The sequence below is a fragment of the Aethalodelphis obliquidens genome, unplaced genomic scaffold (genome assembly GCF_003676395.1).
Source record: "Aethalodelphis obliquidens isolate GAN/ISIS:26980383/991018 unplaced genomic scaffold, ASM367639v1 scaffold32, whole genome shotgun sequence".
In the NCBI taxonomy this organism is placed as follows: Eukaryota; Metazoa; Chordata; class Mammalia; order Artiodactyla; family Delphinidae; genus Aethalodelphis; species Aethalodelphis obliquidens.
The window spans coordinates 10,273,238-10,288,292 of record NW_020837976.1 but is presented as its reverse complement, the minus strand read 5'-3'; the positions used below and the strand labels follow the sequence as shown (position 1 = coordinate 10,288,292).

General features: G+C 41.8%; 1 protein-coding gene across 5 annotated transcripts in view; it reads left to right on the top strand.

Annotated features, from left to right (window-relative positions):
- The window catches only part of GAREM1 (GRB2 associated regulator of MAPK1 subtype 1), a 208,782-nt gene that overhangs the window by 138,647 nt on the left and 55,080 nt on the right, over positions 1-15,055 (top strand). For 4 of the 5 annotated variants that reach the window (XM_027127699.1, XM_027127695.1, XM_027127697.1 and 1 more), the window contains one exon: positions 11,958-12,088. In XM_027127699.1, coding sequence (XP_026983500.1) covers positions 11,958-12,088 — 131 coding nt within the window. Of the gene's footprint in view, positions 1-5,294; positions 5,386-11,957; positions 12,089-15,055 lie in introns of those variants that run through there. The other variant, XM_027127698.1, reaches the window with a different exon arrangement.

Here is a 15,055-nt window from a genome sequence, read left to right as displayed (position 1 = left end):
TAACCAGTTGCCAGGGTCATTGTGGGGATTAAACAGGACCATCTGAATAGCCCTCCACACTATCAAAGAAGAATTCGTTGCATATGTAAATAGTAAATGACCCTTCTTCCTACTAACTTTGGGGAATTTTTTCAGTAACCGACAAGGCACAGTCAGCTCCTCTCTCTGTCAACCTCATCCTGAGGAGGGAGGTATTAGTGGCTTGGGGAAGCAGCACAGTAAAAGTGGGCTTAGGATGAGAACGCACGAGTGACCGTCCTGGGCTCGCTATTGACTTGCTGTGACCAAAGACATATTCCTTAATCTCTGCCAGCTTCAGTTTCCTCGTGGGTAAAGTCTCTAATAATCCCCGCCCACTACTGTGGATTGTTGAGTGAGGTAATGTGTGTGTGAACACCTTTCGATTGAAAGCAGGCTCTCGGTGGAGTCATCCTGACATGGCTCCAGTCCAGAGGCTCAGACTCCTTTTTCTTTTGTTATTTTGTCTTTCCACATCCTATCGAGTCTCTTTCTTAAGAAGCTGGTCACTTGGTATGCGATTCTCTCTTCTAATTCTTTGTCAGTGCTGCCATTTAACATGTTCTGGCCTTCAGAGTCAGGCAAGACCTACCATCATCCGTTACCACGTTTCGATGGAATACCTGTGGTAGAGGCCAGAAGTAGAGGGAGCTCGGCTATGTCCAGGCAGAAGGCTGTCAGCAGTGTAGGTCTTAAATGAGCTTGCTCATAAGCTTAGGCTAAAAGCTGTAAATGGAGGCCTCCCACTTAAAGTCATCCTTTCAATTTGAGGGAAAAGGAAGCACCCCAAGAGGCTAGACTTCCCACCTAAATTTCTCAAATATTTCCTGATATCTGCCCACTCACATGGCATCACGTCAGTCAGTATTGTGTTAGGCCCTGTTCAAACCACAGCCACTCCCTCCTGTCTCGTAGAAACCCAGGGTAGTTCCTGGGTTAGAGGAGACTTTTTTATTTGAGTGAATCATTAAAAACTATTAATAACTAGGTGCATTTACATTTTTTAAAAAATCCAGATTTCCTGCCTCTGGAAATCAGCAGGTGCTGGATCTCTGAGGTGGCCATCTCCACCTTTTTACTAATTTTACTAATTTACAGCTTCTCTGGTCATGTAAATATTTGATTTTGGTACTCTGGAAGAAATACATACATATTATATATATTTACATACACACATATATATGTATTTCTCCTACTCTGAACGCCTGTTCTTCAAAGCAAGCATTTAGTAAGTTTCTAGTATGGACTCAAATTGAGCTGTCAGAGAAGCAGAAGACATGATTCCTGCTGTCAGGGTGCTTGTGGTCTAAGAGAACAATACAAAAACAGGTGAAATAAGTAGGGAATAGTTCAACAAACTCCGGTGATAAATATGAACAAAGATCAGCATGGGCTGAGGTTGTGAGGGAGAGCTTCATGGATGACATTGGACTTGAGCTCATACTGAAATTCATTCCCTCATTCAGCTGTTATTTATTAAGTAGCTGCTATGTGTCTTGCACAGTATTGGGCACCGGGAATAAATAGGTGATTGACACACCCCCTGCTTTCTTTAGAGAGTTTACTGTTTAGTTTACAAAGACATGTAAACAAATGAGAATGATAAAATTTACATGCTTGGATAAAGATCAATAGACAGTGAGATCACACAAGAGTGCGGCCAGGTATATACCTGAGCTAAGAAGATTTTTGATAGAGTAGGTGAAGCGTGAATTGGTTTTGGATGAATAGCTTGGCCAAACCTGGGAATAGAGAAAAGGCATTCCAGATCTTGAGTTCAGTATAAGAAGAAGTATAATTCACTTGGATGGATCTAGATGGATTTTAGCATAATGAGAGGAAAGTAAGGGTCAGATCTTGGAGGGCCTATATATTCTCTACAAAGTTAAATTTTACAGGAGGTGGAAGGCCTCCAAAGTCTTTTAATCAGAGGGTAGAAGGGCATACACCCCCGCCCCCAGTCTGTCCTCCACTGCCTCCACCCTGCCCCTCCCCAGAGGCTGACCAGCAGGGCGAAATCAGCAGACTCTCATGCCCTTTGATTTCCAGCTAAGTTCAGCCATTGGATAGATAGCCCCAGCAGGAGATGGGCGGGTCAAGGGAGGAAGCTGGTCATGGTCTTTATATTCTCCAGCTTCATGGCTCCCTTGAAGGATAGCTTGGGAACAGCTGCTTCTCCCCTTCTCAGGGCAACCTTATTTACATAACGTTCTCCTTCCTGTAACTAGTCCCTCCCCCTGGCACCACAGGCCTATGGTGGTGACCTCTTCTCTGATACTGTCCCTAGCTTCTCACTCTGCTTCCCCTGCAGCCCACCCACACCATTATCAGTGACCCTGTTGTAAATAAATCCTCTGCAAATTATCCTCATTTAAAATATGATTCAACTTTAATTTTAAGCACTAGTGGAAAGAATAGTTTTCTGGAATGGAAGTCAATGGGTAAAGCAATCAACTGGTAAAACTGGCCAAAGCGAGAGATGTTGTAGTTTGTTCAAGAAAGGGAATGGAGTTGAATTGACACCAGTTGAACGTGAGGGATTAGGGAAAGGGAGGGGTTAAGGATGACCACCCGGGGTTCTGACTTGGGTGGCTGCTTGATTCAGAAGTAGAAAGATGAGTTCAGTTTTGCACGTGTTGATTTTTTTTTTAATTAATTAATTTATTTATTTTTGGCTGTGTTGGGTCTTCGCTGCTGCACGTGGGCTTTCTCTAGTTGCAGTGAGCGGGGGCTACTCTTCGTTGCAGTGAGCGGGCTTCTCATTACGGTGGCTTCTCATTGCGGAGCACGGGCTCTAGGCACGCGGGCTTCAGTAGTTGCAGCACGCGGGCTCAGTAGTTGTGGCTCATGGGCTCTAGAGCACAGGCTCAGTAGTTGTGGCGCACGGGCACGTGGGCTCAGTAGTTGTGGCTCACGGGCTCTAGAGCACAGGCTCAGTAGTTGTGGCACATGGGCTTAGTTGCTCCACGCCATGTGGGATCTTCCCGGACCAGGGATCGAACCTGTGTCCCCTGCGTTGGCAGGCGGATTCTCAGCCACTGCGCCACCAGGGAAGCCCCGCATGTGTTGATTTTGAGAGAGATCTTTGTGGAAGAAGTGTTGGAGATATGCACCAGGTATTGGGTAGACCAATGCGGAATTCAGGAGAGATCTGGCTGGAGGGAATGTTGGTGTGCTGTCAGCTTGTAGGTGGTCCTTGAAGCCAAGGTGATAGAGGGGGTCCCCCAGGAGAGCTGAGAGAGTGGGAGGCCCACAGATGGATACCAGAGGTTTCGGCTCTCATTTCGTTTTATTTACACACAGAAAGTCAGCCACTGGGCTGAAGGGAAGGCGAACGGTAAAACCAGGGCTGTGAAAGGAGATTTACCGCAGGCCGTGCTCATCACCAGGAGTGATAGGGACCAGGGAGGCATGAATCATGGGGAGCCCCACCTTCCCAGTAGCACGAGACTGACTTCTCACTGCCTGTTGACCATAACTTCCCAGCCAGTAGCAAACGGGACAGAACTGAATTTGACCACCTCTGACTCTCTCTGTTATCTCTACGCATCTCAGCATCGTTGCTGTCTCTTCTTCATTAGCAAAATTTATTTCCATTTTTCATTTCTGACAAGTGACCTTCTTTCCCTCTGAGTAAAGGAGAGCGTGTGGTCCTACCGTCTGTTCAGCATCATACAGGTGCTTGAAACTTAGACGCCTCACGTAGGACTTTGGGCCTCTTAGCTGTCTGTGCCTAATGTATCATCTCTGTTGAGGTGAATCACTGTGATTATCTTGAGGGACACACACCAAAAAATGGATATTTTCTAGATGAGAGTTATTCCCTGTCAGCAGATTAATTATGTAATATAGTTTTAGAAGCACATCATGGAAACAGTGCAATAATAGTACCAATCTTTGCTTTTTACATATTACCTTCAATTTCTTTAACCTGTCATGGAGGATTGTGGTGTTGGATTCGTTCCTGGGAATTTCAGGGTCCTGCTGAGAGAACAGCTCTCACAATGGAGATGGTTTATGAAATTAACAAAACCGTTGAAAGACAATGCAGTTTCCTCCCTCTCCGGGAACAGGGTTTTGACAGTAATGTCTCAGAACAGATGTTTCAGCGATCTCCAAATGTTTTCATTTGGTGGCACAAAGACTCTGTTATTCATGAAATGGTCTGTTAAAAAAATTAGTTCCTCCATGTGGGGATTGTGGGAAGATGTGTTGTATAAATTGATTTCACATTTTGTCAGGAAACCGGCTCTTAACTCTTTAAATTGGCTCCAGGATTTGACTCTGACAAGTTCCGACTTCCAGGCCACAGCAGTCACAGGGAACAGAGCAACACAACGGCTCAGCATCTTTCCCAGAAAACTTCAACTTGACTCATCTGAGAGGGTCCTATTCTTTTATAGGAGAATAGAAGCCATAAAATACAGTGAGAGGAGGTGGGCACGTTTGCTTTTCATTTGCATTATTCTCCTAATACAATCCTCATGTGCAGCTTAACACATCTTGATTTTAGACTCGTATTTAAAGGGAAAACTGCCATTCTAAGATGAACAGGGGCCGGCTTAGGGTGTAGTTTCAACTACCTTACAAGAGACCTCAGGATAACTACTTAGGTGTGTTGGTCATTTTCATTTCTGATGTCTGATGTCTTTCATTTCTTGATGTCTCCCTGCAGGACAGAGGTCAGCAAACTGTGTGGCCTCAGGGCCAGATCTGACCTGCTGCTTGTTTTTGTAAAGTTTGATTGGAACACAGATGTTGTAATTCATTTACATATCGTCTGTGGCTGCTTTTGAGATACTTCGCCGGAGTTGAATAGTTGTTAACAGAGGCCATTTAGCCCACAAAACCTAAAATATTTACAGAACAAGTTTGCCAACCCCTGAAATAGGAAGTTGCATATATCCCATGACCTGGTATTTAAAACATTACATTAAAATATTTGATACATTTAGATTTTAAAGGTATTTGTGGGGTGTAAGAAGTATAAAATATTTATTTGGTTTTAGACCATTAAACATATGACAAGAAAATGTTTAAAATAATAATATATGTACACAAAGAAACATGAACTAAAATCTTACAGGACAATATAAAGAAACTATATGGAAAAGAGGAGACAGAAGTTAATGGATGATATTGGATATTCAATAAACAGTTAAAAGAATGAATGAGAGGAATCAGTTTTTCTGATGTACAGTATGTTCAGATGTGAAAACATTTGGTCATATTTAGCTGCTACTTTGTTTTTATTCTTATTCTTTCATCTGTGTATGTTCATCATTCCCAGAATAGATTCTTGTCAGTGCTCCCATGCGTGTGCTTCTGAGGTCTTCCTGTCCATCTTTCCTGAGATGACAAACACAGGTGAGACTAGAAGGTTACAATTTATACAGCTTTACTATTGACATCACAGACACACCAGATAGGATTATTCATTTGGTTCATATGCCAGAGTATATTTGAGGCTGCTAACAGTAAGAGATCTCAGACACAAGAGAAAAATAACTAAAGAATGCTTGAAGAATGAGCACCCAAATTGAAAGAGAAGAAAAACGGTGTTAAGGGGATAGAGGTGCTTTATATCAAGAAACCCAGGCTCTGTTCTTTGAACCAGAATATCAGCGATCACGACAGACAGAGCAAGGAAAAGAAAATGTAAGCGTTCTGAAGCTGTTATTTCATGAGATGAAACATCCTATTTTATCAGGAGGTATTCCATCACATGATCTTTTTTAGGACGTGAACAGTATCTGCAGTTTTAAGAGAAGGCAGAGACGTTCTCTACCCACATGGATACAGCAACCACTAGCCACATGGGCTTTTGAGCGCTTGTAATGAGGGTAGTGTGAACAGAGGTGTGCCGCAAGTGTAAAACCTACGTGGGATTTAAAAGACTTAATGTGGAAAAAATTTAATTAATGATTCTTATATTGAATTTAGATGTATTGGTTTAGATAGAACCATATTATTAAAATAAATTTCACCTCTTTTTACTTTTTTAATGTGGCCATCATAAAACACATAATTGCATGTGTGGCTTGCATTGTATTTCTGTGAGGCAGCACTATCCTGTAGGGTGATGTCTCATTTGATGTGAACGTGTTAGGATTTGGTGACACATCCTTGACTTGTGAATGTCTTTCTGAAGGGACAGAATGGAATTTAGTATAGGCATGTAGCTTTCGGGTAATCTGTTAGCTCAGAGATTGTACATCTACAGACCACTTGGCCTGCATACAGATCCTCCTGCCTTCGGAAGGTTTTTCTAAAATATTGATCAACATTTTAAAGTAAGTTAAACTATTTCATGCTCGTGGAAAGATAATTTGTAGACTTTCATAAACTATACTTGGTTTAGTGATGGTAGCTCGACTTGGCTTCCAAATCTACAATTTATTTTGTTATTCTGCTAACAAATTAGAAAATATAAACTACAGTTGCAGATAATTGGAAGTGTTGGCAAATATCTGATGTCTCTGTCAGATGATTCTGGGTAGTCCCACCAAATAGACCCATAAATTTGAACTCTTACTCACTGGTGACTACTTTTTTCCCCTTGTGTATTACATCCTGGTGCTGAAAGACTGCTTCATCCTGGAAGACAGTTCCAGTTGCTTATCTAATCTGTTCTTTGGTTGGATCGGTCCCTGAAAAATATGTCTTGAGGTTCTGTACCTTATTCACATTTGAATGATTTTTAAGTACACCATTGCTTTCTTTCTCTGTTGAGTGAAAACATTCATCTGTAGTTCAGAAACAAACCTTGTGTATAGTAATGTAGTTCACCTTTTATTTATAACTTTGAAAACCTGCAGTTACTTATGCATTGCTTCATTGTTTGCTAATTCCAGGACTATATTTATTACACATTTATTAAGTACCTATTGACTTTAGACATGTTGAATTTGGTGCTAATGGGACTTCCAAGTATAAATATCCAACAGGCCCTTAGATGTCTCTAGAAGTGAAAAGAAATGTAGACTGTGTCAAATATATTTATTATGTATTTGTACAGTCGTTTGTACAAGAAAAATTTAAATGTTTAGCTTCACTGATCTTCAAAGAGATGCAGATTAATACAGGAAGGAGATGCTTTTTAATATGCATTGAATTGTCTAATTGAAAAAATACTCAGTGCTGGCAAGATTGTGCCCCAACTAGGAGGCATGTAGCCTATTCATAGAAATATAAATTGGTTTTGGTATTTTGGAAAAAAATACAGCTGTGCATGGTAAACATAAGGAATTGTGTATTATTCTTTGATTTAATAACCTCACACTAGAAAATTTATCCCTAAAATGTGAGCCAGAAGACAAAAGAAAATCTCTTTGCAGAAGAGGGAAGGGAGCCCAGAGTTGCTGAGTGGCTACTTGTGCTGAGTACTTTGCATCATCTCACTTAATCCCCACAGCAGCCCTATGAAGTGTCCCCACTTTACAGGCAAGGAAGCAAGGCTCAGACGGATTAGTAATTTGCCAGCATCATAAAACGTGTACATGGCAGAGTTCCCACTTACATTAGGCACGTGCCAAACTCAGACTGACCATGTAAGAATAGAAAAATAGTTAAATCCATTATTAAGTGCTGTGCAAGTATTGTAAGTGTCATCACGTGGGAAAATGTAGGAAAATACAGAAAGAAACAGTATAAAACTGTAGATAAGCCAGTTATTAAAAATTTGTACATAGACTAAGTAGAATAATGACAAATGAAAAGTTTAATTTGGCAGAATTTGTTTAAATAAGTATTGAGATTGCCATAATCTTTTTGATTTTTTAAAAATTGTTTTTTATGAAAAAGGTACAATCCAGCGTATTTTGTATTTTCAAATGTGTTATTCATCCCTCTACATTTTCTAAAAGGTACATGAGCTGTTATGTCTAGGTGCATCCTCTGTTTTGTCCTCATCACCTATCCTTTAACTCTTGAAAATGCCTCCATCAAGGTTCATCGCTAGCAAAAGCCCTACATCCTTAAACCCTCCTCTGAAATTACTTTCATTTTGTTAAAACCCAAATCTGCATATGCCCTGAAAACACTGCTTCCTTGAAGGCCTCTCAGGTGGTAGCTCTATTTTTTTTTTTTTTTGCCCCAGAGTTGAGGGGATATAAGTGTCTCTATGGTCATCATTGCTACCCTGACCTTCACTGCTCCCTGAAAACTCAGCTGTAACTCTCTTGTCATCAGACAGCATCCCCTGCTCCCCCATTGTTGGTACATTCTCTACCAAGCCTAGGATTCCTCCCTCATTTCTCCATGGTTCTCACTCCTGGCTCACTGCCGTTCTCCCCAGCAGTGCTTCTCTCCTCACCCTTGGAGATTTCAGTGCTTACCTGTAAGATTCATTTGATACCCCTGGCTTCTCAGTTCCTTTAGCTTCTCACCACCACAATGCTTACCTCCCATGGTCGCCCCCTCGACCACAGCATCGCCAACAACTCCATCCCTCCGTGATCTCAGTCGCATACATACCACTCTCTGACCTCTCTCCTCTGCCTGGTTCTCGAGCTCACTCCTCCAGGGCACGGAAATCGAGTCCGTCAGAACCTGCCATCCGTTGATCCCATGATTATTTTCATCCTCTTCCCTCCCTCCCAAGATGTTGGGTCCAGCTCAAGCTCCGTGAACTCCCTTGCCTACATCCTGCCTGCTTTGTCCCTCTTTCACGTCTCATACTCACTTGGCAATTGGCTGAATCCAAATCTCTACCTGCTTCACGCCAGCCCCCGGGCGTCATACATTGGCTAGAGGAACACACACAACTAGAGTGTTTGGTTTCATTTTCAGATGCTGACCATTAACCTCAAGTGGGAACTTAGGGCTGCCCACCAGACATATTATGGTATTCATTCTCACTGGATTTTTTTTTTTTGTGGTACGTGGACCTCTCACTGTTGTGGCCTCTCCCATTGCGGAGCACAGGCTCCGGACGCGCAGGCTCAGCGGCCATGGCTCACGGGCCCAGCCGCTCCGCGGCATGTGGGATCTTCCCAGACCGGGGCACAAACCCGTGTCCCCTGCATCGGCAGGCGGACTGTCAACCACTGTGCCACCAGGGAAGCCCTCGCTGGACTTTTTACAATCTTCTCCTCTTTCCTTAACCTCCAACACCTCCTCTCTCAACTTTATTCTCAACTGATGGCTTCCTTCCCACTTTTGCTGGAAATATTGAAGCAATAAGAGGGAGCTTCCCCCAGGTCCCACTGAACCTGCCACAGATGAACTCCTGTTGAAGGCCAGCTCCTCCACTCTGATGTCCCCCCATGTCCTCAAGGATGTGCTCCAGTAATCTTGCTCATCATCTGTGCGTCATTCCCATCAGCATCAAACATGCTGGTCCTTCTCCCATCATATTGAGGAAACAAAAACACTCTCTGGGCCCCATCCCACTTCCTCCCTTTAGCTACTACTCAGTGTCTCTTGTCCCCTCATCACAGAACTCCCCAAAACATCACCTGCTGTCCATTCTTGTTATTCCCAGCTCTCCTTTCTCAGGCTCTCAGGTTCAATCAAGCTTTGGCCCAGCTATTGCACTGCTCGTATCAAAATCCCCAGTTAAACACAAGCTGCTAAATCCAACAGTTCTGTCTCGTTTCACAGTCCTGTACACAGCATTTGACGTCACTCCCGCCTTCTCCTTGAGGCACTCGAATCACCTGGCTTCTAGAATGTAGCACTTCTGGATTTTTCTCTTATTTTCCTGGCCATTCCTTAGTCTCCCAGAACTCAAACCTTGGACCTCTTCTCAGTCTACACTTGAGACCATGGTTGTCATCATTAAAGTGTCATGGCTTTGGGCTTCCCTGGTGGCGCAGTGGTTGAGAGTCCGCCTGCCGATGCAGGGGACGCGGGTTCGTGCCCCGGTCCAGCAAGATCCCACATGCCACGGAGCGGCTGGGCCCGTGAGCCATGGCCGCTGAGCCTGCGTGTCCGGAGCCTATGCTCCACAACGGGAGAGGCCACAGCAGTGAGAGGCCCGCGTACCTCAAAAAAAAAAAAAAATGTCATGGCTTTAAGTATCATCCATGTTCCAGTGGCGCCCAGAGTTACTGTTTCCAGCCAGACCTTTCTCCTGACATCCACACTTATGTATCCATCTAAGAGCTTTCGGGATATCTCTGTTTCTATGTCTAATAGACGTAACCTGTCCAGACTGAATTCCTGATCTTACCTCCTCATCTTACCCCTCCAGACCTGCCCATCTCAGTTAGTGGCAGCTCTGTTCCTTAGCCGCTCAGGCCACATTCCTCACTGCTTCCAAACCCCGGCCGTCTCATACCTGGATGATTGCAGGGCCCTCCTAACTGGTGTCTGGGCTTCTACGCCTGGCACCTTTACAGCGTGTCCTCAACACGGCAACTAGAGTGATTCTTCTGTAACGTTGGTTAAATCGCCTCTTCTGCACTTAGACCCCCCCAGGTGGCTCCCCATCGCACTCAGATGAAGAACCACAGTTCTGCAAAGCTGTGGACAACCTAAACCACCTGTTATTTCTCTGACTTTCTTTCTCTTCCTTCTTAGCTTCTACTCACCCCACTCCAGCCACAGCATGCCAAAGACGCACCAACCCATCCGCCTGAGGGTTTCTGTGTAGACTGTTGCGTGTGCTTAGAGCTCTAAGAACTCACTGCCCAGCTACATCAAAGTCACTGTCTCAGCCACGCCTACTCTGGCCACCCTGCGCTCTCCAACCCCCTCACCCTATTTTTAATGGTACTTCTCACCTTCTGGCATATCTTCTGCTGACTGATTGTATTTATCCTCTGTCTCCCACTTCAGTGTAAGCTTCAGAAGGACAGAGGTTTTTATCTGGTCTCTTGATTGATTTATCTCCAGCATCTAGAATAATGCCTCCACCTAGTAGATGCTTTAAAGAAAATGTGTTGAAAGTATGAAAGTTTCCCTGTGTCTGCCTGATGCCCCGTGGACGCATGCAGAGAGATCTGCCTCATAACAGCTTTTCATTCCTTTTCAAGTTTCTCAAGTGTTACATTGTAAACAGTGTTCAGAAAATGACCACTAAGAAACATGGCGTCATGGACTTGACTGTATATGGTCTTTTATTCTGAACCGAAAGCAGCTCCTCTAGAATGTGGCAGCAGTATCACAAATACCAAAAACGTCCAAGCAGCATAATAGAGCCTTGACATTTTTAGGAATATGTTCAGAGTTCTTCAGAAATCCCCCCAATTATGGATACTTTCATAGTATATTCTACTCTCATGAATTTCACACATGGTAGTAAAAAGGAAAGATGGAAGCTACGTGCTGCTCCAGATGCCGAGTGGCTCACTCACTGCAAGGGGGCTCCTCCCAGCGCCCGCCCCAGACCCCTTGGTCTCAAGCCCCACGCGTGTGCCGCAGCAGCCAAGCTATAGAATTGCAAATTATAGCAGCTCCTGAGCCCTCAGCATCGCCTACATATTGTTGAAACCAAGGATATCTGTGAAAGCTAAGGGTCCACGTATTATTTTATTCCATTGCACATTTTTAAAAAAATCAGTTCCCCCAGGCCTCTCAGACTTGGTTTTAGAATATAATGTATGGGGGGGGGGCATTATTACAACTAAACGGCAATGTGACTTATGGTTACAAACAACATGAGCAACCATGTATATAACACATTAAGTTTTCAATGTCGAGTTTACATTACAAGTAAGCATCTATCAAATTTGTTATTGATCCTCTGGTAATAAACTCTGAAAGTAAGCAAAAAAAGAAAAAATGTGTTCGCTTTCATTTTTAAGCTGATTTTTAAATAAATATCCTAGTTCAAGAAAACCTTTTGCCACAGTAACTTTTTCTTTTTTTAAATGATAATGCTCAGAAAGCCTTTGACAGAGAAGAGTGGGAGTAAGGAAGGGGGATGCTGTCGCCACGGTGACAGCTGTCCAGCGTAAACATCTCATATCTCTTCCGTTTGTCACGTATTTCAGGGCAATTCAAGCTGCTGGAACAAGACCGAGATATAAAGGAGCCAGTGCAATATTTCAACAGTGTGGAGGAGGTGGCTAAAGCATTTCCTGAACGCGTGTACGTCATGGAGGAAATAACGTTCAACGTGAAGGTAGTTCTGAAAGAACCAAAGATTCATCCTCACTAAGATAATTTAGCTTTCAGGTTGTTGTGTACACAGTAAGTGCTCATCTGTGCCTCTTAGGAGGTTCCATCTTCCTAATGAGTTGGTGTCAGTGGCCAAAACTGGTCTTATAAGAACTGTGCTGTAGCTGAGCTGACCCCCACCCCAAAGGTTACTACACTTAGTTAGCATTATCTTTGGCTAGAATAACTGTTAAGGCAGATCAAAGGTTATTTTCCTTTTTTAAAAGTTGGACTTTATTCCCTAAGATGTAACCATTTTTTGGCCACATCTTCTGTGAGGCTAGATGCTCTACTTGGAAGAGCAAGCAAAAGGCATATGGTGAATCTAATACCAAACACTTACTGAGAGAAAGAGGGACTTCCAGAGCATGCCCGGACATCAGCATGTATTCATTCTGTCTATATCAGTCTACAAAGGAGGGAAAATTGATGTATCGAATGTTGCCCAATAGGTACTTATTGATCCTTGTTCGTCAGAGGAAAGCTGAATACTGTTTACTGTGCTGTGTTGGTTTTGCATTCTTAAAGGGACAGTTCTGTCCCCTCCTACACAGTGAGCGAGCTCCTTGTCGAGAGTCTGGTTAGAAGAGGGACTAACCAGAGAAGCGATGCCACCAACCAGGTCCAGCCTTGTTTCAGCCTGCAAACCCACTGCACTTTCTTCAGCCACATCCACGATTACACTGACTCATTTGAGAAAGTGTTCACATTGAAAGGATTTTCTGTTTAACCTCATTTCAGCAGGAAGTCCAACTGAGTCACTGTTCTCTGAATATTTCAAGATTTAGGGAGCAGATGCCGGATTCTTGGAAATCCACTCTATGTGAAAAACAGACTACATGGTATCTTGGCCCAAGAACGCAAGTGTCTTTACAGGTGGGTCACTCCACCCACACTCCCAGGAAGCGGGGAGATGCCCAAGACAGCTTCCTTAGTGGAGAAGTGGCCCATTGAATTAGCTAAGTCATTCTTTCCCCCAGTTCTAAAACACAGCTGCCATAATCTGCTTCCTTTAGTTTTATTATTAAAATGATGTTGTATTTAGTAAAGTTCTTTACTCACCAAATTATGCTTATGTTCAGAATATTTACAATTTTTAACTCCTTCGGTGACCCGGGCTGTGAGTCCTCAAGACAGCTTCTGTTGGTTTACATTGAAGATTTGTGAGAAAGTGTTCATTTTTAAACTTTCCAAGATTCGTTGGCCAGAAGTTAATCAAATCCTATTTCATTAGTGTCTTGATTTCATTTAAATCTCTCCTTAAAACTTACATTTAAAATTAACTAAATGAAAAAAATTTTGTTTAGAAAGCAAAGTTAATACTGCAAAACTCTCTTCTGATACATTTCGTTTGCTGATAAATGATGAGGAATCTAGCATAAAATTTTTTTATGATTTTTTAAATTTCCTCAAGTATTAAAATCTAAAATTCAGTCTTTGGTGGCATATTGTTTACATGAAAGATTTTTAAAAGATGCCTCTAAGAGCTGTTTGTGAATTTGTATTGAACCAGCAATGAATGAAAAAATAATACTGAAACTAATACATTTTGATAGGGGTTTTTTCCCCCACAGAATACCATGATTGGCTATATTGATTCAAATGTATATAATAGAGATATCATTTAAAAGTTTAGCACAACAGTGTGAATGTACTTAACACTACTGACCTGTGTACTTAAAAACGGTTAAGATGGTAAATTTCATGTTATGTATATTTTACCACAATTTTTTTAAAAAGCAAAAAAAAAAAAGTCAGTTGGACTCCCCACTGTAATGAGGCCGAACAGAAAATCCTTTCGGTCTGAACACTTTTTAAAATATGTCAGTGTAATTGTGGATATTACAGATAAGTGTATGGGGTAGAAGCTTATAGCATCCACAGAGCTGGTTGGATTTGGGTTGAGTTCTGTGCTATGCATACATAAATATTTAATACCTCTAGTCTATCACTCATAAAGTTGTAAGAGGTCATCACTTAAGTCGTCTTTCAATGCTATTCCAAGAAGACTCGATAAAGGAACCTCAAGAAATTTACAGAGATATACACAAAAGTCTGTGTGCTTAGTGAGTAAACACCCACGTAAATAAATAAACCGAGGAGATTTGGGGGAAGGATGCCTGGATACTGCCTGGATTTTAAAGGAAAATGTTGGATGCCATGGTCTTCTTTAAAAATTGATTCTAATGTACACGAACATATATGTAGAGCTTAATGTGAGACCTAATTGGGGGCAAGGAAGTGCTATGCTTGGTTATTACTTCTCCTGGAGAGGGAGAGAAAAAATGAAAAACAGTACAACCTATTCATAACTATAGCTGTTACAAACATTATTAAATATAATGTAATATGAAATATTATATAAACATAGCTATTATCCAGCAAGCAATTTTTTACAAGATAGGAGAATTCAAACCTCCTTGGAAAATTCAGCCTCTTCTCTCTGCTTCAGATAAAGTGTAAATTAGACCAAGAGGCTAAACAACTATAGAAATGACTAACAGTTAAGAATTGGCAGCTAACTGGCATCATGATAGTCAAAAGGCACAATTATTATTTGAAATAAAGAAATATATATTTATGCACATATATTCATATATAGTTACAAGTGCAAATTGAAATGAAGCATGATAAGAATACAGAGTAAAACAAAAGTATTGAAAGAATAAGAACTAGTTTTGTTATTTTCAAGACTATAGCAAAATTTTATCTAAAATTTAACAGATAGTATTAGTACTATTTACATATTTATTTCAAAATAATGTATTCCTTTTATCTTAAAGAAAATATGTCTTTAAAAGATGACTTGATGTGTTTAAAAATGATCTGCCCAATTGTCCCATCATTGATTAACTGTGTGAAATGAGTTAATATATGTTAAACGTTTAATTCTTTAAGCAGCAAATATATTTTGAGCACCTACTACATGGCC